The 24,089-nt window shown below is 36.8% G+C and overlaps 2 protein-coding genes and 1 long non-coding RNA gene across 7 annotated transcripts in view; 2 read left to right on the top strand and 1 right to left on the bottom strand.

Annotated features, from left to right (window-relative positions):
* Positions 1–496: 496 nt before the first annotated feature.
* On the bottom strand, positions 497–19,357 carry LOC126915837 (transmembrane 7 superfamily member 3-like). 4 transcript variants are annotated; one of them, XM_050720942.1, is made up of 8 exons: positions 19,095–19,357; positions 6,635–6,973; positions 4,609–4,877; positions 3,318–3,489; positions 2,949–3,089; positions 2,347–2,496; positions 1,194–1,454; positions 497–856 (listed from the first exon to the last, which is right to left on the bottom strand). In XM_050720942.1, exons 2-8 carry the CDS (start codon positions 6,918–6,920, stop codon positions 747–749), a joined length of 1,389 nt encoding a protein of 462 aa, XP_050576899.1. In that variant the 5' UTR covers positions 6,921–6,973; positions 19,095–19,357; the 3' UTR covers positions 497–746. The 4 variants fall into 4 exon arrangements, 3 of the variants coding, with proteins under 3 accessions (XP_050576899.1, XP_050576896.1, XP_050576898.1); XM_050720939.1 differs by lacking the exon at positions 19,095–19,357 and adding an exon at positions 8,027–8,228; XM_050720941.1 differs by lacking the exons at positions 497–856; positions 19,095–19,357 and adding exons at positions 1,590–1,780; positions 8,027–8,228 and having other exon boundaries at positions 1,215–1,454; positions 2,303–2,496.
* On the top strand, positions 4,903–5,970 carry LOC126915870 (uncharacterized). Its single transcript, XR_007710371.1, has 3 exons — positions 4,903–5,172; positions 5,323–5,426; positions 5,550–5,970. It is a non-coding gene; the product is annotated as an uncharacterized LOC126915870 (long non-coding RNA).
* Positions 8,288–24,089, top strand: part of LOC126915821 (ankyrin repeat and SAM domain-containing protein 1A-like) — a 75,184-nt gene continuing 59,382 nt past the window's right edge. Inside the window, exons 1-6 of one of the 2 annotated variants that reach the window (XM_050720874.1) lie at positions 8,288–8,428; positions 8,494–8,609; positions 20,737–20,817; positions 21,269–21,425; positions 22,281–22,426; positions 22,727–22,849. In XM_050720874.1, coding sequence (XP_050576831.1) covers positions 8,506–8,609; positions 20,737–20,817; positions 21,269–21,425; positions 22,281–22,426; positions 22,727–22,849 — 611 coding nt within the window. In that variant the 5' untranslated portion in view covers positions 8,288–8,428; positions 8,494–8,505. Of the gene's footprint in view, positions 8,429–8,493; positions 8,610–20,736; positions 20,818–21,268; positions 21,426–22,280; positions 22,427–22,726; positions 22,850–24,089 lie in introns of those variants that run through there. The other variant, XM_050720875.1, reaches the window with a different exon arrangement.

Genomic DNA, 24,089 nt, shown 5'->3' on the forward strand with positions numbered 1-24,089 from the left:
GTCCTTTGAACCTGATCCTTCCTAGTGTTTGTACTTTGAGTGTATGGATTATGTCTTAGCGCTTGAAGATTTTAGAGAGCAATTTAAAAATTCAAAATTGTATCATATTGCAAAAAATTGCTCATCTGTATTTTTACCATTTTCTTGAACATTTCAAGAATAAAAGTTGCCACAATTATTCGTTATATCTCGTTTTTTAAATAAACTTCTGATTTCTGATAAATTTCTGATAAACTTCTGAACTGACTTCTGATAAAGCAAAATAATAATTATTTATTTATTTATTTATTTAAATGTCATTCTTCGTCACTCGTAATAAATAACATTTTATTTATTAAGGGCTATAATAACATTTATTTGACAGATGAAGGAAACAAAGGGTGTAAGTGTCACTTCAGAACGTTCATTTTGTCTGTATGTTTAAGTATGTATTGTACGTCGTATTTACTCTTCAAAATAAATATATGGTTATATTGTTAATAAAACGAACACCAGGTATATTTATATAAACATACTTATTATTATATATTATTATTTAGTAATGATTACATCACATAAGTTACCAATAGTATGTTACATTTCACTTAAATCGTAATCACGCGATATAAAAATTCGTTCGAAATTTATTTCGTATATAAATTTTGTAAATGGAACATTGCAAAGTTGACTGGCTTTGTTACATTATGTATGTATATATATATATATATCTATTGCCATAAACTTTATTTTCGACTTTTTAAAAATGTTCAGCGAAGTAATGGAGTTCTTTCCGCCAGATCTAGTACACCTATTCTGCACCATTGCTTCCAGGTGCGATATAGCACCAAACATAACCAGAATATGATCAAGGCTATATCTGAAACGGTAGCATATTGCTTAAAAACTTTTAATGAAATAACTACTATCTTCACTAATTTAAAGAACATTTTTAATTATAGCTTATCTCAAATTTCTATTGATTGCTCAACGTTTCTAAAAGAATATATAATAACGAGTGTGGCAAGTTGCAAATGCTTAACGATTAAAGCATAATATAATATATAAGTATACTTTTCAAGAGTTAACAAATACAAGTGGTTATTTGCGATATTGATAATTGAAAGCGATATTGAGCAAGCAATAGAATTTGAACAGAGTGTAATTACTCTCAAGTAATGAACAGTAAGGTATAAATATATAATAAAATGTGATACCATTAGCTTCAGATGGTGGTCGGACTGTGGCTAAATTGAAACCCTGGACGGTCATCCTTCTTATTATATTTATTATAATATATTTCAGAGTAGAACCAATCCAATAATCTAATGGCAGGATTACCATAAAGGATGCGATTATGGAACACGTCATGACAAAACCAAATTCAAATATTATAGTCGTGATCAAACTTAGACCAAGGGCCAAGGACATGAACAGCGACCAAAATACCCAGTCCTTTTGCAGAACTGTAAACGAGCCTGGAAAAGCATCGAAACATAAACATCGTTATATAACTCACCTATTTTTGCAAAAGTAGTTCACGAATCCCATTTCCAAACGCCTATCGTTATCGTTATTATATAGAAACATTTTGAAAGATAAAAAAACAAGACCTTTGCCGTTGTAACCATATCTTCACGCTAATTACATAAACCACGGAGAATGTAATCAAACTATGCCAAAGACGAACACGGTGAACGGAGAGAGGGTGACCAAGTCGATCATCTGTCGACAGGGTAGATCGGGACCGATACTCCGTGCAGTTACGCATGCATAGACCGTGTAATCTAAATAGGTCCCGGAGCTAAATAAATACAAGGGACACAATTAGGTAAATGCGAATCTTTCAAGCTGGTTAGATCGGTTCGTGGGAGTTCGCGCAGGGAGTTGGTCTATGTGTGCGCTTTTCCCTACGTGATGATTTTTATCGTGTAAGTGTCTATACGTGTGTATGTGATAGTAATGGAGGATGGTTATGGTGAGAAAGGTAGGAGGTAACGCGAATGCCCGCTACTGCTGCATAGGGGGATTCGGCAGACGAAGTTTCCACATGAGCGAACAACATTGATAAAAGCTACAGGGGGACTCTCTGACTGTGCTTCATCCCTTCGCCAAACTCCAACTAACTTCGGGGGCGGTGAGCTCTCCCTTTCTCTCTCTCTCCCCATCTCTCTTTCTGTCTCTCACCCCCTTTTCTTTTCGCGTTACTCCTCTCGCCCGCTTTTAAGCCGGCGATTCATTATTTTCCTATAATTTACTACAACTCCTTGTGATCTTTCCTCGAACGGCGTGCACGAATATGGCATTTATTTCCGGATACGTTTACCGGCCTTTCGTTTGGAAATGGATTTCCGGGAGCCTCTTCCGTACCCGGGGACAGAAAGTAAGTGACACACGCGAAGAGGAAGCCCAGCGTCATGTTAAACATTATCCCGCTAAAGATAATTGGGAGGCACGACTGGCACGCCAACCAGAATATCGTGAAACACAGGCCTATTCCTATGGCGATTAAAATATCCCCTGCAACAAACGGGATACGATCGTTATATTATTAGATGAACTTGTTACGTTTGGAAATTGATTATTGTAGAATGCAATTCTCTGTATCGTAGAATCGGATTGTAGACAAAGGAATTTCGTTACGTAAATTTAATAAGAGAGAAACCTTATACTTTCGTCATTTCTGACGACCTGTTATTTTTAGTTTCCCCTGTACTTAATCAACATAAAAATATAATAGATGTGTAACTAATATTGTTTATAATCCTGATACTTTTTATTGTCATCTTTTGCTGAATTTTTTAAGATCTTTATTACTTTGTGAAGCGATGTATGGACAATTATTAACATGGTAACTTCTGCAAAGTTTTCATCAAACAAAAATAATAATACCATTTACTAATCGTTGGAAAATAGAAAGCAGGAGTTCGAGGGAAAGTCGAATGATGTATTATGTTATTGTTAATACGTACCTACTGCAGCGTAACCGATCACGGTTCCAGTGAAAAATACCGGCAGTGCCATATCGATTTTAAGGTGATAGTGCCCAAAGCATATTGATAACAATCCAACGAAGAAACAGAAAGCGCAGATGATCTTGGAAAGTAAATTGGCTGAAAGAAAGCATCAAATATAATGATTATTTCTCGCGATACCAACAATAATTTTTATATGTGAAAAGCACAAAAGAAAACATGACAAGTTAAACGCTCTTCTTCGTAAAACTACTATTTGATTAATTACAAAATACACCTTTTTAGGCACCAAGTGACAGTAATATTAAAAGATGGACTTATCATGTTTTATTCATGTGATTTTTGTATGCGTAATAAAACACGTACGTAAAACGTCACAGGAGGCCGGATCGATTGTGGGATGACAGGCGTATGAAAATGATGGCACGTAGGCCGCAGAATAGTTTTCGTAAGTAGCCAGTGCGACGTAAACGGAGCCAACTCCGGTGTACGCGCTGAACACTCGCCTCATCGGAGAGAAGATCACCGGATTCGCTACCTATTGGACAAAATTTTTTTCACATTAGAATTGTAAGCCTCGATTTACATGCATTCATTTGATATCTGAAAATGTTTGAATATATTACGTGAGTGCACGTTTGATTAATTATGTACATGAAATTGTTATCAATAATAATAATTTAATATCATGTTTCATTGTTACTTTTGGCATACAATGCTGGATTAATCAACTAATTAATGATTAATCAAAAGTATACTTTATTTGTAAGTGTAATTACAACAGTATTATAATAAAATTGTATAATTCTGTTTAACGATTTAATAAAACTATTTTAAACCATTAATTGTATTTTGTCCTTTAAATCGACTAACTTTTGCGTACATGGTTTGTGTGGATAGTTAAAGTTAAATTATTAAAAATTGAAGTGTTCAGTTAATCAAAACGAATACTTTTTAAGTGAATGTTTTAGAATTGAAGCATTGATTGATTAAAAATCAGACAATTTCATTGATTGAATATTGTTCATCGAAGGAAAAGTTATTTTTCTTCCTAATCTAGTATTCAAAATGGCAATTATTCACAATTCGACCAGTGGAATAAACACGTTTTCGAAGTTTTGAAAGTAAATTTCGCTCAAACATATTACAGCAACCGAATGAATTAGTCTGATTGCTAAATTGGCAGCTGGGTATAAATTTTTGCTGTTGCTGTGTCGTTAATCATAAAAAGGTCCAGATTCTTCATGCACATAATTTTTATGCAGCTAACCGACATTATCCTCTTAGAAGAAAAGTACATCACTGAACTTTCCTCTATGAATAAATTAAAGAATGAATAAAAAGGAAACATTGAAAAAATAAGAATCAAAAAGAGATTTCTAAAAACTAACTTTCATATGTAGGTCACAAAAATTTAGGCAATAAATAAATCCTTGACACCATTGATAATATCGAATATGCTATATAGAATTAATTTCCAGTCTGATTACAACTTAAACATAATTTATTCCTGATTAAATATTATTTATTCCATCAATACAATATAACCAAACCCTAGAATCAAATTGAACAACTCTTCCATATTTGCAGTCTCAGAAATATATGCAATATAATAAATAAATCACTGAATAGAAGTTGAAAATCTTCCAGTAAGTACCTTTACTCCGTTATTCTTGATATCCGTAACAGTCAGCATGCTTGTGATAGCCACGAAATAACTATTGATACTGAAGTCCTGCTCATTCAGGAATATCTGATACATCTCGACTTCCACAGGGTTTTTTTCGCAAGTGAGCTTTACGCTGTTGTTCCACGGTACCGAGGCGGGTTGCACGTCGACGATCACCATCGTGTCGAGTATCTGCACTTTCGCGTACGGCGCGATCTCTGTATTGAATTCCAAGTTGCATCCACCCGGTATGGGTGCTGCGGAGAGAACAATGAACTGATGGACAGGATTGATCGTTCTTTGCAATGGGAAATTTATTATCGAACCCGCTTCGTGTCTGTATGCGAAACGGAACAGACGACGATATACAGGCTGGGCCGTTAACTATTATCACTTTAGAGGTCGCGATTGCAGGAAATACGTTCCACCAACTTTAGATCATATTAGAACAGATAGTTGGAGTTGCTGGAAATGGTGTTCAAAATGTTTTAAGTGAAGGAAAAATCGGTGCATCTGGTTTTAACGATTCTAATTACATCTTTTAATTTTTGTGTATGTAAAGTCTATGAAGATAAATATGCTTTATATTCATATATTTAATATATTAATTTCCCTTAGATGCCACTTAATTTTACTAAAGTATTTTATCTTCGATATACGAAGAGACATTATTTCTATTAATACGTACTATGTTATTTGTAGTATCTGGGTCTCGCATATAATTTTCAATTCGTGTGGAGGTGTTAAGGAGGAACAAAGATTACACAGGTGTTCTCACATGTTATAATCCGATCTTTTTTAATAAGGTGAATATCATTTCATCATATTATGCAAGTAAACCTATAGGAATTTCATGAGAGAAATTTCTTTATACATTGGCTACGAGAAAAATATCAGATAATATTATAAAATCAGGTTACATTTTACAGCCCGTATAATATTAAACGCTGGAACACGAAAATATCACAAAGTAGTCAATTATTAATAAAAAGAAAATACCAAATTGGAATCTGCTTAATACAACTGTACTACATAGGATATCAAGTACATCAGGATAAAATAACGCGAGGTGTGAGGGCCGCTTTTATCGAATACGTTCTTTTCTTTGTGGCGTGATGCTCTATAGACGAGTACGAGGACTAAGGAGTGTAGAGCCATTGAAAGCCATTTTTAATCTCTTTGTATCGCACCAGTATGGTGCACGTACTGATGATGTGCGAATTGTGACCACTCGTGAAGAAAGTAATGTGTATGATGCTAACAATAAGGGTCATAGGACATCGACAGGTCGGTATTTCGACAAAAGCAGATTTTAAAATATATTTACATGGAATTCGGAAGGGTAAATGGAGTTATAAATATAACATACAAGGATTAACAAATGTTATTATTTGGATATCTTGTAAAATAGGATTAATAATCAGGCATGTAGCGAGAGTATAAAAGAATTTTAAAGCAGAATTGACGTTTCTTTTGAAAAATGTCTTTATTAATAAATATTGAAATTTTTCTTCCTTTAATTTGTTGAATTAATTTTTAATATTTTATACAAATATTTTTAGGTAAAGGTGTTTTAATGTTACGACAATAGTAAATTGGTCACCCTGTATATCGTTTTATATTGCTTGAAACGTCGAGTTTGCAGTGTTATACCTGAACCAGTAGTTTATAACATGATCCCTACTATGTATTATCGATTCTCGTTCAGTTTTATGTTATAAATGTATATTAGATTGCCCAAAAGTTTATTTCGTTTTATAAGGAAATAATTGACGCACGATATTTTTAATTTTATGTAATTTTATTGAATTATATATGACCCATTTTGTTTTACTACTATATCTATTATTTCCTTATAAAACGAAAGAAACCTTTGGAACAACCTAATACTTGAAATTTGATTTGCGTAACAATGAATATTGCGTATGCTAAGCTTAAAAGATTTGTAATATAGGAAACAATAGAACAATAATTCTTACCGACAAGTTTATGCGTTACAAGCGATGGTACTCACCTTTATTGTGGTAAGCAACAACAGCGAGTAGACCATTAACGTCGTGGACATTATCATTTTTCACGAATAGTTGCGTTACTATGTTCTCGGTTAGCCTAGAGAAAAGGCCAATGTTTGATCCAAATACGCTTTTGTTTGAAATTTTATTAAGATAATCTTTATCATAAGACAGCGTGACATTGTGTTGGTAGGTATGAATTTGAAAGATAATGAAAGAAGCACTGGAGGAAATGTTGGTTATATTAAATGTCGCATTGCTAGTGGCTTTGATGGATACTTGTCTCATGTATGGCACAGAATCATGAAGATTAGTTAAATTCACCTGTAATACACTTCCATCTGTAAAATGTATCATACATTATATTTACATTTCTCTACTAGTTCTTCGTAGCAGTGATTTGTTATGTTACATTGAAACAATTTTATAGAATCCTATTTCCAAGAGAAACAAATTATAATATTATTCTGATTTAGATTTTATTGCCACATATGATAAATAGAAGCTCATTTCTCTTGCAATAGTTTTGATATTCTTATGTGTTTGGCTTATATCAGAAAGGAATTGGGATGACAAACACTTTTGTGTATATCTATTAGTGAAATTAGTACAATTTCATATAAATGCTAAATAAGTTTGTTGGTCATTCGATATATATAGGTGTGTGTGTATGTGTGTGTGTGTATGTTTGATTATTAAGCAAATGTTTTTTCAAAAACTATGATGGTTTTATTATCTCTAAGTATAACTATATTTATCACTTTCTAGATATAAGTATATTTAGTTTTTTATCACATTGTACTGATGAAAGATGATAAATATATCTAAAATATTCAGCTACATTTAAAAATAAACATGATGATGTAAAAAGATATCTTCAAGTAAAAATACTTTTATTAAAATCTCACTTTCATTCTTCTTTCTTACTTCAACTCTTTTATCTTACTTTACATTTCATATTATTCATATATTGTTCTATCTTATTGTTCTATTTAAATAATTTTACACAATAAATAGAAAATACAATTAAAAAACAATCTTTAACAATTTAATCCATACACACAACATACTTTTTAACTAACTTAACTTATTCCATTATAGTTTCGTATCTCCCCCCGACAACAAAAAATTTAATATTTCAGATAAGTATTATTAATAACCCCGTATTTACATCAACATAAAAGGTTATGCTGTATGAAAACAATCTAAAATTCCTTTATCTCTAAATATCATGTCTACCGAAGAACATAAACACGATCGACGAAATTAACTCGTTTCATGTTTGAAATCGTTGTAACAGTGTTTAACGATGAAAGTTTTCAGCCAGCTAAAGAATTACGTACGAAAAAGATCATCAGGACGCGCTATTGTACTTTGAGGTTATGTGTACTTACCAGTGAGAGATAGTGTATCTGATGATTTTTCCCTAGCTAAGCTGCCAATGGTGAGTAACAGAAAGATTAACAGCTCTCCGACAAAAGTGCGGTTCATGTCGATCAGAGTTACGAGCCGCGTGACACACTTATTCGATTAAATTGCCGCAAAGCCGAGTCGGCGTGAAGCCACGGAAAATCAGTACGGCGCAACAGCTGGTACTTGACAGTCGGCTACATGCCTGAGCACGGTATACTTCGAGTCTCGGCTACCGTCGTTCTGTCTTGCTCTCGAATAGCCAATCATAGTCTGCCCGAGTATTCTTTTCTCTGTCGCGCTACCGTGTGTCGTGGTTATTTCGCGAAGTGACCGCAAGGTGGCGACGCAGTCGGCCCAAGATGGCCACGCTGGATCAATGAAACGCGAGTAATCATAGTAAAAACAGAAATTGACAAGTGTGCAAGTGAACACCAGACTTTGATTACAGTGTAAATGGACCATGGGGAAGGACCAGGAGCTGCTGGAGGCAGCGAGAAGCGGAAATGTCACCGTGGTCGAGAAGATTTTGGGTCAACGAGCGAAGAGGAGTGGTCCACTGGCAAGGTGGGTGTCACCGTACCAGACTTTGCTTTTCCTTGCTTCTTTTCCCGTTTATGCATTCTATAACGTGTTTCATGCGATACCTTTGATTTCGTATACATTGTGTTGTCTCAATTATATGAAAAATTGCCTCGATGTCTGTCAATTCATCGAGAGATTAGTGTTACGTGTCCACGTTCTTTTCGAATTGCAGCTACTGATCATTCGTGCTTCGATGATAAAGTGTTTATACGGTATTGACTGTACTTCCGATTGTTTCCTTTCATCCGATTCTTTGAGCACTTCCGTGTTTGCTCAATTAATCGAGTACAGATAACTGTGTTTTGGGCATAAACGGATGTGGACGAGTCATTACACGTACCGGTACCTGCGTTAAATTACCTACGCTCGATTGATCGCTGCATTTTTCCAATTAATTCCGACAGTTTGCCAGAGAGAAACTCGTGGAGCGTGTCCCGCCGTTTGTACCGTTAATACCGGGAATCTGTTCCGTTCGATAGTTTTCATATTAATTAAGCGAACGAACCTTATTACAACCAACGGTGCTGTATTGTTATTATTATCTTTTCCCCTTCCTCTTTCATTTTTTTTTAACATTGTAATTATCCTCTACACGTCTTTCACCGATAGTGTGATATATTTTTAATAGACGACTAATTTCGTGTTTCGTGGTCCGTAATTGGAATCACTGTGTGTGTTTTATAAAAACTGCAACAGCCGTCGTTCGAACACGAATTCCCGTATCCCCTGAGCTACCTTTTTACCGCGCAACGCTTAATAATCCAGCATTTTCCCTGTAACATATTATACAATCGCCGCGTGGAACTAAACGCGGGCATCATAATTTTACCGAGCGTAATCAGTTTTGCTCTGAATATCTGTAGAGTAGAATAATGCTCCCGTATACGCGTGTTACCCACGATATTGTCCAGTGATTATTCATGATTTCACCGTGACCATGAATCACCCTGCCGACGCGTTCGCTGTGTGTACGACGATACGTGCCAAGATGCGTTACGACATGGACGCACAACCCTGAGTTCACTATCAATTATTAAAATTCGCAGCGAACGTTTTAGCGACTAGACGCGCAATTCCTTTAACGTTTCATTTAAAGACGGCTTGTTGTTAATTTACGCGGTAACAGTTAATTAGATTAACGAGATAAAACCGACGAAAAAACGAAAGATCGATCTGTGCTTCTGAGTCTGGAAGTACGTAACTACGTTTCCTCCCGACTTATCGGATCCTGCTACTTTCTATTTATGGGAGCAGATAAACAGGCTTATTTGGGTACTCATTTATTTTCAAGGGTCAATGATAACCTCGTCGTGATAGATCGGTGAAGATGGCGCGACTGAGCTCGAATATTTTTGTCCTTATTCTTTGATGCCTAAGGAAATAACCTTTGTGAACTTTGCTCCGTGGTTGCGTTAATTGGATTTAGAGATGAATAGGGGATATACTGAAAAAGCAACATGGAAAACTGCTTTTCTAATATTAGACAGTTATGTTAGATAAATATTTGAAAAAACAATCTGTGCAGTCGATAATAGATTAAATAAAACTAAAAGGAGCTTATATTAGATAAAGAAGTACAGATAAAGGTACATATGGTATATATGTGTTCGCGAAGGAATATGGACGTTTAAAAAACTAATAATTTGAACTTGTAATATTATTTTGAATTATACTTCTGTAAATAGAACAGGTTGTAATATATTATATCAGATATATAATTCTATTTATATAAAATTTCCTAAATTCAAACAAATTTAATTTCTTTTATTATCGGTTTTGAAAAATATATATACGATTTTTCTACAATATAACGTTGGCAAGCATTTCTCTAAGAGACTAATGCGTCCAATGTACGTAATAACTGCTGCACGAGAACAGTGAGTCCCATGTTCATCTCGTTTCAGTGTAAAAAACAGTCGGTCTAATAACTTAGTCATCCTTCCTAGTTAGTCTGTCTCGGCTTAAAAAACCGCCATCTAAATAACCGTGCACGTGCTCGTAACTGCTAACAAACCAGTTCCACGTAACTCGCGAATTAATTCACCCAGGAATGTAATCGACTCGCTCGACAAATCACTGTCAACTTCTCTAATCGCGAGCTCTCCGGACTCAATCGAATTTGGAATCGTAATAGATTCCTTTGCCTGACCTGATACCCGATCGACGGGTCGAAGCAGATCAATGAGTAGGGGGCGCGATTAATCGAAACGGTCGGTCGGCGCGGCGGTCTGTATTGACCCAGTGCCGCGAACTTCTCGACAAAGACGACTTTGTCGATGCTTCTCGCGCACGCTTTCATTAATTAAGTCACGTTGGCTACGGGACGAGAGAAACCACCGTTTGTTTTCGAGAGGTCTCTGCCGCGTGCTCCTGTAGAAGCAGGCGTGCGTGTTTCGAGTGCATTCACGCATTTTAACACCGATTGTCACGGAGTAAAAACCTTCCGGGGCGAAAGAGAAAGAGAAGGGTGACGGTTCAGAGAGGGGATAGAGTGGAAAGGAATAGAAGGGAAGAAGCACTTCTCCCACTCTTTTTCCCTACGAGAGAAGACGCGACGAATCGGGCGAGAAAAGGACAGAATGTCGGGATCAAGCTCAGAGTCCTAAATGTATCACGACGAAAGCGCTTCTCGGCTCCTCTTCTAACAAATTGCCCCTTTTGCTCGTCACCAGTCGCAGTCGTGCAACTTGTCCATAACTACAAAGCTCGCCCACGGCAACTTTCTCCACCAAAGCTCTTTACCCTTTCTCTCCTATAGTTTCTGTTCTCCTGCTTCATTTCGCCTCTCTTGTCTTCTTTTATCTTTTGTTCCCTCTCTGACGCTTCAAGAGATCACAGGAAAGCAATATAAAACGCGCTTGTGCATCCCGCGCGCGTGCTACTCCGCGATACTAGCGACACTCACGGGACAAACGAGAAACATTTTGCGATGCTAATCGTACCACTTATAGTGTACCAGTGCCCGCGAATGTGTTTATCCTTTGTTTGCACGGCGTGTTGGCTTTGGGTCGGGCAATAATTTTAATCACGGCCCCCGGAGGCCACGGGAAGGGCTTCCCTTCGATAGAAACATCGCCTTCGGCGACTTGGTCTCCCGCGGACCAGAACTTTTAACGTCATCGCCCGGCCGCGATAACTTCGCCTCTCTTTGATGTCTCTTGGGCACACCGTTGGCCCGCCTCGGAATCCCTGCCACCGAGAAACTTGCTTTTCAATTTATGACCGCGGATCTGATAAAGCCCCTTCGACGATTTCGAGGTAATAAAGATTTCAACGGTCTTGTTTTCATTTATTTCATCCCCAGGATGAATGTTAAGGTATAGAATTTAGGCTGAATTTTTAGCCATGCGTTTATGCTTCAAAAAACTCGTATAATATAAAATATGAAAAATTTACATTCAAACGATATTGTATCTTTGTCATGAGATTAACTTACTGAAATGTGATCTTTGAAAATCATCAATCAATTGAGGTTATTTTATTAAAATGTACTGAAACTCTATTTTCCAACTTTCAAACCTCCGAAAATTCCACTTTAAACTAATATCCATGTTATCTACTCTCTCTTGACTCACCATATAGGTCAATTTCTCAATTTTCTCGTACGTCGAACCTTGTAACTAGGTTATCCACGTCACGACACAAGGGCGGTTAATTCAAATTCGTCTATGATCGTCTAAGATCTTCGTCTCTATTCATATCAGATTCGTTGTTGCCTTTCTAAAATCGTATCAAATTTTCGAATTACTGAGCAGAGAGTACTCGATTCTATTATACTCGACCGATATCGTTGTAATGTTTTGTTCGTTCTCCACTCCTCCGGAAGGAGGAATCGGTGCGTTAAACGATCGACGAGGGGATAATTAGTCGACAGACAAGGCAGTCTCTCACGACGAGGATATCTCCCTTGTATATTCGTTTCTATCATGGATCGATGGACGATCCTCTCTTTAAGAGACAGAGAAAGATATATAGAGAGACAGAGATCCACCGTTTTTCCTCCCCGCTCCCCGCTCTTTTTCTCTCACCTTTCCGGAGTGACACTTGGAGTGTTTGCGAGGAAGGACCTTTTCGCGACATCAGCACGTATCGTAGCCCCTCTTCCACGTCGGAGGAATTTATCGATTGACGCTCTAACAGCCCTCGCGTGTCTTCACCCTCGCTACATTTTGGCCCCTGTGTCTACTGTTTCTCTCTTTGTCGTCTGGTTTCTCTTCTTATTTCCTCTTCTGTGTCACGTATGTGCTCTTTTTCTTGTTTTCGATTATTCCCTGTTCAACACTGTCTCACATATGTACGGACATTCCCTTTTACATTATTGCACCCTCGTTGTCTTGTCCATTGAATTCTTTTGTAATTCTCATTTCTTTTTCCTTAGTTTGGTGCGATCTATTTTTTTGCTCTCGGTGTTCTTTTTCTTTATTATCGTGTCTCTTTGAAATTTTATTCTATGATACCTCCTTTGTGAAAGAATTTCTTTCTTTTTTTCTTATTTTATGATTTTTGTCAAGTGTCTTCTTTTCCTTTTTTCATTTCTTCTGTTCGTATATTTATTCTTTTTCTTTTTAGTTCGTACTTTTCGTTCATGTTTCAATCAGCCTCGGTCGATTCCCCTAGACTTCCTCCTCTGTACTCTCTTCTTCCGACTTGAAGGCGCGTTCACAGCCCCATCCGTGGAACCGAAAGAACTTATTACCATAGAAGTCCACTTATCCCTTGATATTACTCGGTCTCTGATTGTCGATTAGCGGGGAAAACTGCATAATTCAATGATATCAACCGCTATTTCGTTTTAGATGTTACTGTTCTTGTTCATTAATTTTTTATAATCCTAGTTAATACAATCGTAATGATCCTATTATTAGTGCCTATCAATATTTTTTAAAAGCGAGTGCTACATTAGAAAAATTATCCTAATATCTTTCGTTTCTGATATCTTAAAATATTATTTACATTTTTTATGATAGAATTTTGCATTTTCAATCGCATAACAATTAATCTGTCCTTGATAATAATAAATAAATGTTGCAAGACAATATGAATTGATTTTGTGGTAGAGATAAATTAAAAAACTATGAAATAAAATTTCTGCTTAAAAATTCAAATGGTATATTTCGTTACTTGAAGAGATTGTTGCTTGAAGAGACGTTACTTGAGATTTATGTTATATGAAACGTGTTTGTCTTATGAAAAAAGATTGTTGAATGATAAAATTATATCTCGACAAAAGTTATTTTAATGTTTGACATGTATTGTATGCTACATTCCTACGCTACAAATTCTGCTCGCTTTGCATCTAAATACAATGGAAGTCTCGAGGGACATTCATAAGGTCGTGGTTTATTGTAAGTCAAGTGCGCATCTCGACGTATATTCAAACTCGACTTTCTTGGAAACAAAGACCGCGCATAGAAAAATATTATTTCACGTTACGTACACTTGCTGCGGAATCATCTTTTCAATTGTAGGACTTATTACTCATTTGTGATATCCCGTATTTCGCATTTTATCATTTCACATTGTGAAAATGAGACGTTAACAAACAGAAAAAAGAAAAGAATGGGGACATTTACCACTACGGATATTGAATAAATTACAAAATGAGTTAAACATTTAAACATTCAACTGAGAGCAAATCTCTGCTACAATACGATATCCTACTGCAATCATGAAACTTTAAATCGTTTATCTTCAATATTCTTCCTAGCACAGGTCATCTAGTTCCAACTGCAGTGACCACTTAAGCTTCGTTAACACTGTGACGATCAATGACGCGACACTAGCGCCGCACGAGTGCTAACTACATATTAGCACACAGTATACACATTTACTTATCCATTTATGCACTTTTTCATTTTCATCTTTAGACTGATCAAATATTCATAGTTACCCATATTTCCTACAGACATAAGAATCACTTCGCTAATCATTTTGTTAACTTTTGACGTCAATGTGAATAGAAACTAGCGATAATAGCGTTAACGCGATATTAGCGTTTGTTAACCATTGTTCCATGTTAGTAACTCACACAAACTTATCAGCACCCTTTTCCAACCTTTCTATAACAATTATAAATAGCTTAATATATAATTGGTGTGCTAAAGATCTTCAGCTAAAAATAACTATAGCAATCTGTCAGAAAATAATTTGATCCCAAGAAGGTCCACAGTCTAGTCTATGGGATTCCCACGTCCTTCGATCGGCATTTACGATTCTCCGACACGTGTTCCATTTGTCTGGGGTCGCCGGGCAAAAACGTCCACTACAATTATCCCAGGAAACGGGCCATTTTTGTCGTTGATCGTTCGGCGTCTTGATTAAAACCGGCAAGAAATTGCCATTATAGATGCTTGACAGACGGTGCAACAGTGCTTTCATTCGAGGTTCCGCACGCCCCTGCTACCTATCTGTATCTTTCATGTCCCCTCGTTGTCCAATTCGTAATGTTCATAGACGTCGAGGGCACTGGGCGATGTCCTTTTTGCAGACAATCTTCAGGGTTTAATTAAGGAACTTGGGCAAGCGGATAAACTCGATGAATGGGGCAAGCGAGTCGGCGTCGAGGGTGCGACAGACGAGGAAGAACGGAGTTCGTGGCTCGCTGAAGCAACTAGAGAGAGTTCGAGAAAGAGAGAAGGGGCTGGCTAAAAGAAAGGAAGAGTCAAACGTTCCCGGCTGGTCTAACATGAGAGAGACACGGGAAGACGAGCGTGGCCATTCCAACAGTGCTTGCGTATACATTTGTATAGGGTGTTTCTAAAGCTAGATGTTATTTAAGCTTAGAATAGTAAGGATCTAAGATCTGTTTCTCTAAGCGAATGATCTTTAATAGTTTGCGCTTAAATTTAATTTCATTTTTCGTAGTTATTATATTTTGAAAGGTATACACGGTATGTAAGAAAATATGTAAGCACCGTGTCCAGTAACGAGCAAATTTCTAAGCAAAAGCTTCGCAAAGCGTTAGGTAATTATAATTTATTCGAAGCAACCTACGTCCTACAATCTATTCGATTGCCTAATGCACATTATTCTTTACTGTGAAAGAAGAGATCCAACAACAAACTGTTTGTAGCAATCAATATTTGAGTATCTTAGAATCTAAACTGATCAATATGACTTCTGTATGGCTCATTTAATTGTTTATTTAAATTTTTATTGAAATTTCATAAAAATGGCAACAGTCAATTCCATACATTATAAGTCACTCGTCCTCGCGTCTCTTTGACTTCAAGAAACCTCATCAAGAACAAATATTATTTCTTTTATCATTCTTATCCATATCTTATCTTTATGCTGGCCGCTACAACTGAAACGTCCTCTACTATGTACACGCACGCTGATGCATACATATGAGTACAAGCTACGGCTGAGTTGGTATTCCGGCGTGCATATACACGCGTTCGTCGGGGTTACGTCGTTTCTCCGTGTGTACTCGGCTTGAAGAGAGCCGGCTACCACCCCCGTCCCGTTGTTAGGGCGCGGAAAATAAATACGCGCGGCTCTGTCCGCAGAAGAGAGCGAGAAAGGCGCAAGCGAGAGGACTTAGTCGTCGGCGGTGGCGGAGGCGGACACGGGAACAGAGGGTCGGGGGAGGGGTGAGAAACGGACGGAATGAAAAAGGGGGTGGCAAGAAAGAAAGAGGGAAATTCAACACGTGCCGTCCTCCTCTCTGCGTTAGCTCTTTCCTATTCTTCTGGTTCGGCCAAAAGCTCCTCGAACTTCCAAGCGTTGCGAGGCGCACTCGCGTAACCCTTGAGTGTTCGTTTCTTTTTCTTGCCGCCCCACCGGAATCCTGGTGGCCGCCCCCGCTACTTGACTCTCTCGGTTTTGCTTGCGAGTCGTCAGAACAAACGAGTCCCGACTCTGACTCTGTCGAGGGCGAGTTTGCGTTGGGCAAAATCGACAGTTTCTCTCGTTTTTGATCTTTAGTTACAATGGATTAGAGGCCTCTCGTCGAGTGGCGGGTAAGCTGCCTGCCCTTGCCGAGTGGCGAATGCCTTGAACGATCCTCCTATGAACATAAGCGTCGCGTGCCGATGATTTAAAGTGCCGCTATCCCGAAAGCTTAATGACGTCTCGCTGCTTAATGACGACCACGACGACGACAGCGGCGGCCAGGAGGCTGCCTTTGATCTGCCCCGCGCGCCTCCGCAGAGAAAAGGCCTTCGGCCCGCGGTAATTGTTTTGGGTAAACTGAATGCGATGCTTTGATCCAGCCTCGGCGACGTAAACGTCGATTCAGAACGCGCGTTCCTGTTAATGAGGCAAATCCAACTGGAAGTTTTCCTGCGATGCCTTGTCGCGGGGAATCGGAATGAAATTGTTCGAAGGCGAAGAAAACGATGACAATAATGACCGGTTCTTTTGTTTTTGTCGCTGCTCTGTCTTGTTCAGGTTGAATATCGTTTAATCATGAACTGGTATCATTGGATCATGGGTAACGACAGCAGACTGTATTGGATTTCGATCACGTTACGTTCAATTTAATTTACATGCTTATTCCTGATTTGAATTCTATATCTGATATAAATATCATTAATGATTTGTGCAAAATGTAGAATATATTAATGTGAATATACACAAATATTGATAGCTGTTGTTAATAACTGATACAACTAGTTGGCGATTGTATCCCTATCTTTGATTTTTATCTTTTTTAATTGTATTTTATAACCATGTTGAACTATATACACGTGAATTTAGGGTCAGGAATAGATTAAATGATATAGGCAGATTAAACAACACATGTTATTCATCAGGTCCAGTTTGCTCCATTTTTTGCGTATTAAGGAATTCATATATTAGGGTTACTTCTTGAGAATCTTTATTCCGGTTAGAGTTTATTTCCTTAAGACAGTATTTTTGTTTGTTTCTACTACTGTAATTGAAAGATCTCTTATCTTTTGCGCCTTGTCATAGATTTGAATCACCGCATTAAAAATGAAAAGAAGCTTTCTATCATTATGTAATCCCAGATAGAAGTGTAAGATAAGAAATAGGGTATACATACCTATCTATTCAGAATCGTTACTTCTCTTCTATCTTAAATAAACATAAATTGTATATTTATTAAACTTATTCGTATTTCAATTTTATCTACATTCAATACGTTTTTTTATCCATCTATAATATTCAAAATATACGAAATTGAAATTAATAGGTACATTTTTCAAGTACTTTTGCACCACTGATTTTAATATTTTTTTGGATATATGTAACTGTTTGCACCGCCTAGAGTAAAATCGTCACCGGTGACGGCTGTTTTCGCGCATTTATTCGTGCAATTTTTATCGTGTTGTAAACACGCCTGTTGACATTCTATCGCTTCGATAAACATCGCTGAGCTTACTGAATATTTGCGAAGGACAATTTCCAACAAACCCTCGATATCGGTCTACATCGCTCGCTAAGAACCGTTATTAGCCATTGTTTATTGTTACAACACTCGGCAATTGTATCTTTGCAAATCAGATAATCAGTTCATCGAAAGTTTAACAGAATCGCTTAACCTCCGTTCGGCAGAGACCGAGTCATTATCGCCACGAGCATCAACTATTTCATTTTATAACGACAAAGCGAATAACTGACAGAAAACTTTTCAACTGTATGGAATATATGAAATTTAAAAATATATAAAACGCATAATACATTCGTAAAAGATTTTTGCAAGCGTTCGAATATTTTCGTACGAGCTACTGTAAATGTAATTGACCTAGAATTAACCGAGTCTTTGTCATCTGTGTTTTAATTCGTTTGTCCAATCTATAAGGTCGTTGAAATATTTGGAATATAAACTAGAAGTTGAAAAATCGTCGGAAGTTGTGGTCATTATTGAATGGATATTACGTAACGTGATTCTGAATTTTATTCGCGTTTTATTTGTACGGCAAAAACGTCATTTAATATCGATAGTGACGTAGAGAGGTTCTAATATCGATACAAGAGTTATGTGTGCGACAGTTCGAAGGACGAGGGTAAACATACATATTTTTACGAGTCTATCTTCATATCGGAATTGCACGAGAACTGAGCAAATACGGTTGCTCGCGTTTATGATGTGTATTAATCGAGCTAGATAAATATTGCGTTCCCTTACGTTGTCTTTCCGTAGCGCTGATTCTCTCGAAATCCCACAAATAGTGTATTTTTCAACGTTTGCTGAAATCCACCGATTTGATTTTATTTATATATTTTTTTTCAAAATAATGCTGCGAGGTTGTTTAGCTAATGGGTAAATATTTTTTAGAGTTATCTACCTGATTATTAACCGCGTAAAAAATATAGAATTACCAGTACTATTAACAGATTGTATATGTATCTGTCAAATCTTAACCGTGATCCTCGTAGCGTTAATTAATACCTCGGAAATAATTAATACCTTAGAAATTTAATATCAAGATTTCCTAATACTCAATGAAAAATAATTTCATACATGTAAAATTTATAGTACCGTAATACATTACTTACAAAAAGTAGCAAATACATATGCTCAAACTACAAATGCTCTAACATCATTCGTAATTAGAAACATACGTATAACAACTTCTAAGCTGTCACTGACAACTGTCACTGTCTCGCGAATCCTTCCGGACACGAAAAAAAGTCAGAGATCAAACGACAATGAACAATTCTTCCCTTTCTTATCCCGATCGCCGTTTTGCGGCTGGTCTCGTCACAACCGTTCATCCAATCCGGTCAATTCGATCGGCTTTGATCGTGCGGCTCTCAATGCTTCGAAGGGGGCGCGGTGACTGAATGACCAAGCCTGCAGCGGTGCTAATCAAATCCACTTAAGAGAAGAGAACATGGGATAACGAGAAACTGCTCGACTATCATCTTCTCGCGATCGTACCATGCTAACAACAAAGAACCAGCGATCCAGAAAAGTGAACGCAGGGAAGAAAGTGCGAAAAAGAAGGTGTCGCACTGGTCCCAAGGGGATCCAAAGACGCGTTTACATTGTGTTTGCGCCAGGGCAAAACGTGGCGGACGTTTATCTCACCACGAACGCAACAAAGGCCAGTAATGAGAACATGTGTTGGATGCAGGAAGCTTCATTAGCGAACCTGTTCCTGTCCGCGAGGCCCATTGTGCAACCTAACTCTGTCTGCGCTCTGCGATACGGTGACTCGTTGGCGCGGAGTGCTCGATTCTTTGCCTCTGCGAGCTCGTATCGCCGCCGGGTATTAGTTACCGGCAGTAAACATGAATTCCTAATTGCGGAAATGGGTCCCGGCCGCTGCTCGATGATCGTTACCCTGGCGCTTGCCACCATACCCTGACAATCGGGGTTGCTTCGACAGTCGCATCAAATAACGTAATATCGAGACTTGTTTTCGGATAACGTCCCCCGAGAGGCTCGTATAGTGTTGTTAGGTTAAATTTTGGTTGGGATTCTGGGATAAAAGAGTTTCTAAGGCTAGAGCTTGGATGTCAGCCTGGTTTCTACGTCAGCCTGCTGGGACTTAGAGATTTCACTGAGATTTTGGTATTTGCAATGTGATATCTTATGAGAGGATTTGTGAGGTAGAATTAGAATAATGTGGTAGCACGCGAGCTGCTTCTCAGTGAACTATCGACGATGAGTTTTAAGGAATAGAATTTTACAGTATAATGATAAAGTATGGTGTTTATGTTGTTATTGTGACAATCTTTTGTGATAATAGGTGTCCGAAAAGTTTTGTGGTACTTAAGTTAGCTTCAACAAGAAGTCTAGTACGTGGTGCGTGGTTGATGGATTTTGAGGCACATTTATTTTTTAGATCAAAATTTTATATGAGGAGACATTTACTTTTCGATGAAATCTAGAAATAATCTTTAGTTTTAGTACTGATATATGAGTAATAGGAATCAAATATGAACACAGTCTTCGAATGACAATAATTTGCATGACTGTGATCTTTTAATAATGAATCATTACGTATCTGTCACAACTTCCTGTGAGTCGATAAGAACGTATTATTAATAACGTCGATAATAACATCAAATTATTCAACGTCAAAGTTTTTCTAATTTATATATGTCAACTCGAAATCATCATAAACTGTTACGTTGTGTAAAGCAAAGAAATTACTATGTTTCATAACAAAACTGTTTCATTTATTTACAGTTTACGACGGGGTCCGGGGGCTAACGTGCAAGACGCCAGTGGATATTCTGCTCTTCACCATGCAGCTTTGAACGGACACAAGTATGTTCCAATAATATTTCAATAAAATTTGATTTGGCAAAATTAAAATTAAAATTAATTTCATGAAAATTCCATCGACATACAATATCGACTAAAAATTTGAAGTAACTTCTCCAATTATGTCTACATTGAATCATCTACTAATTTCATTATCAATTCAAAAGTAATTTTACAAAATATTAATACATAATATCTTTTGCTTAATAACAGTTTTTACCAAAAAAATTTCCAAAATATCAGAATTGTAAGATAACATTTAAAACATTTTTTGATTTTCTGGAACTTATTTTACATGATTCCAAACTTTTGACTGATAATATACGGGTATAATTTACACATACGTGTATATGTTGTGTTAGCTCGTGTTTCTAATAAATATTCCTTTCGATCGGCAATTAATCGATGTCACATACATTCTAACGATAATTCGGGGAAACGCTTTCATCTTTAGGGAGGTGGTAAAGTTATTGCTCCAATATGAGGCTTCCACTAACGTCGTCGACGCTAAAGGCTCTTCGCCGCTTCATTTGGCAGCTTGGGCGGGCGACGCTGAAATCGTGCGGTTAATTCTTACCCAAGGACCCTCGGTACCTAAAGTAAATCTTACGGTCAGTAAATTTATTCTTCTGCTATTTCTTTTAATTTTTTTTATCTAATTTCATTCGGCAATCATGCTACGATATCTTATTTCGTATGAATTATAATATGTGATGTAGATAAATTATTGGTTTACGTTATATCGATCACGGAAGAGGATGGAATTTCATGTCTCTTTTATTGAAGTATTCGACTGCGGAATTTATGTAGTTTTTTTTAGAAATTAATTTTCGTTCGTTGTTCAGTGAATAGCGCAGAAATTCTGTGCGTTCCCGAGACATTTTGAATTCCTTGAATAATTTTCTTTTATTTGAATATAGTGAAAAATTTTGTAGCAAAAATCACTTGTTTTATAAAGTAATTTTGATTAACCATTTCTTCGCAACATAACGAAATTATAGTTTGAATTTACATACATCATGCTTTAAATTCACCCGCATAGTCTCAGTTACTTGATTACTTTACTGTATCTGAGAATTGCAGAAAATTTATTTCCCCATTTTACCAGAAATATAATTTCTTTTTCATTACACTGATATTTTACTACTGTTTCGCTATTTATTTCAAAAAATGCTTCTTAAATGTATCAAACAGATTCTTGTACTTTCCGAAATAATAAATTTCTAATAGCGTATTAATTACATTCATACCGATCACGAAATCATACGCAATCTAATATCTGTGTTAAGCTTCGTTTTTGTCCGATAAAAATCTGATCGCTCGTTCCAATACAAATAGATCTACCTTTCCTTCTGTTCGTCAGTAATTTTACGTAACCGTGCTATTTTGAGTTGGAACGCTCTAATGCCAGCAATCGAAACAAAGTGTATCCGTTAACTCGAAATACCGGCTTTGTATGATCGCAGACGAAGGACAACGAGACGGCGTTGCACTGTGCGGCACAGTATGGGCACACGGAAGTGGTGGCACAGCTGTTGCAATACGGATGCGACCCCAGCATCCGCAACAGCCGGGGAGAATCCGCGCTGGATCTCGCCGCGCAATATGGCAGGTAAATTGCACGTACGATTTTTTCCTCCTTTTTTCCCCCTTCTCTTCTTTTATTTGCACATATTTTTGTTCCCTTTATTTGTATTTCCATGTATTCTTTCTACTTATTTTGTACTTTTGTCTATGTTAGAAGTTGCTTTATAATTTTGGCTCTATCAAATGGTAGTTCGCTTCAAAATCGAGCAGTTTTGGAACTGGTTTTCAGAAACTGCTCGCATATTATCGATCGTCCTGAATGAATAATCGATGACGCTGCTAATTGGCTTTGTGCTTCTTCTGTAAAATTAATTATCTTTTATAGATTGGAAACCGTGCAATTGCTCGTTAGTACGTATCCAGAGCTGATCGTGCCCCTTCGGAATTCTTCCTCATCGGTGATTTTTCCTCACACACCGCTGCATCTAGCCTCGCGAAATGGTCATAGGTGAGTCTTTGTGAACATGTATTTTTTTATGTTTCTTATAGCTATGATATTTGCTGAAATTACATAATTTTCATAAATAAATACCAATTCAACTTCTTTATAATGATTCCCTAATGGTTTTAAGCAATATAATAATAATATTAAATATTAATATAGTTAATAATATTTTAAAACATAAATAACGTATATGGAATAGAATAATAGAAAGGAAAGAATATGTACGTAGAATATATATGCGTATAAAAAATATATATAATATATAGAAAAGTATAAATTATTTAAAAAGGAAGAAAAATTCAATGTAGGTATTTGTTCCCATTAAAAACTTCACAGTATATCTCATCATCGGAATTCTTGCGTTTATTTTATAAAAATACGTCAGCTAAAATTCTATTTGATATTGCCAGTCTCAAGTTGAGCTGCGAATGGTAACTCATCCAATAACTAAACAGAATCGTTCAAAAGTAACATGCTCTCTTTATTTAATCAAGCTGAGTCGATGATCGTCGCACGACGTTTGATCAACATGCGAGGGTAGCAAGCGTGAGTGCAAGCGTTTACAGCCGCTGTCCATGAAATCTATTTTATATTGCATTGCAGATCAGGATCGTTACTAGATTATTCATGATTCGTGGAACCCTGCCGGACCTCGTACACATGTACAGTTTCTGAACGCGTACACGCATCGCACGATTAATTTGCGCCTGATGTATGACACTCAAAGAAGGAACTCTCAATTGTAATTGTTCGTACACATTTCTACTTTAGACAATACTATATGAGCGACAAAACATCATGATCTTTTTAATCACTGTGTGTATACCTTGGGATAGACGACTATTATCTTCAATTAATTATTATTTTTTTATTATTTTTATAGTTTATTAATATCAAAGTTATCATTTTTAGAAAATACTGATTGTATGTTCTATTATAGATAATATCGTATAAATTGGTCGTAACTAGTTGTCTGTGATTAATCTTGTTAGAGTATCTCCAATAAATTAAGTTTATTTTGATGGAAACAATGGACGTATCTGAAATTGGAACACGTATCTCGTAATTGCGAATATGTCATCGCTCCTATTATATGATCAATTTATCTAAAACAGTTATCAAATATTTCGCAGGTCATTAAGTATCGACCCAAACTACTCGATATGAACGAAACACAGTTCTTAATCGGAAATTTTCATAGAACTCGGTCCATAATATTATAATCACTCATGTTCCTTACGAA

The sequence above is a fragment of the Bombus affinis genome, chromosome 4 (genome assembly GCF_024516045.1).
Source record: "Bombus affinis isolate iyBomAffi1 chromosome 4, iyBomAffi1.2, whole genome shotgun sequence".
In the NCBI taxonomy this organism is placed as follows: domain Eukaryota; kingdom Metazoa; phylum Arthropoda; class Insecta; order Hymenoptera; family Apidae; genus Bombus; species Bombus affinis.

Coding starts and splice junctions, on each gene's coding strand:
- LOC126915837 (XM_050720939.1), bottom strand. CDS start 8,123: ATGAACCGCACTTTTGTCGGAGAGCTGTTAATCTTTCTGTTACTCACC. Junction 6,974..8,026: donor AGATACACTATCTCTCACTG/GTAAGTACACAT, acceptor TACATTTTACAG/ATGGAAGTGTATTACAGGTG. Junction 3,490..4,608: donor TCAAGAATAACGGAGTAAAG/GTACTTACTGGA, acceptor TTTGTCCAATAG/GTAGCGAATCCGGTGATCTT.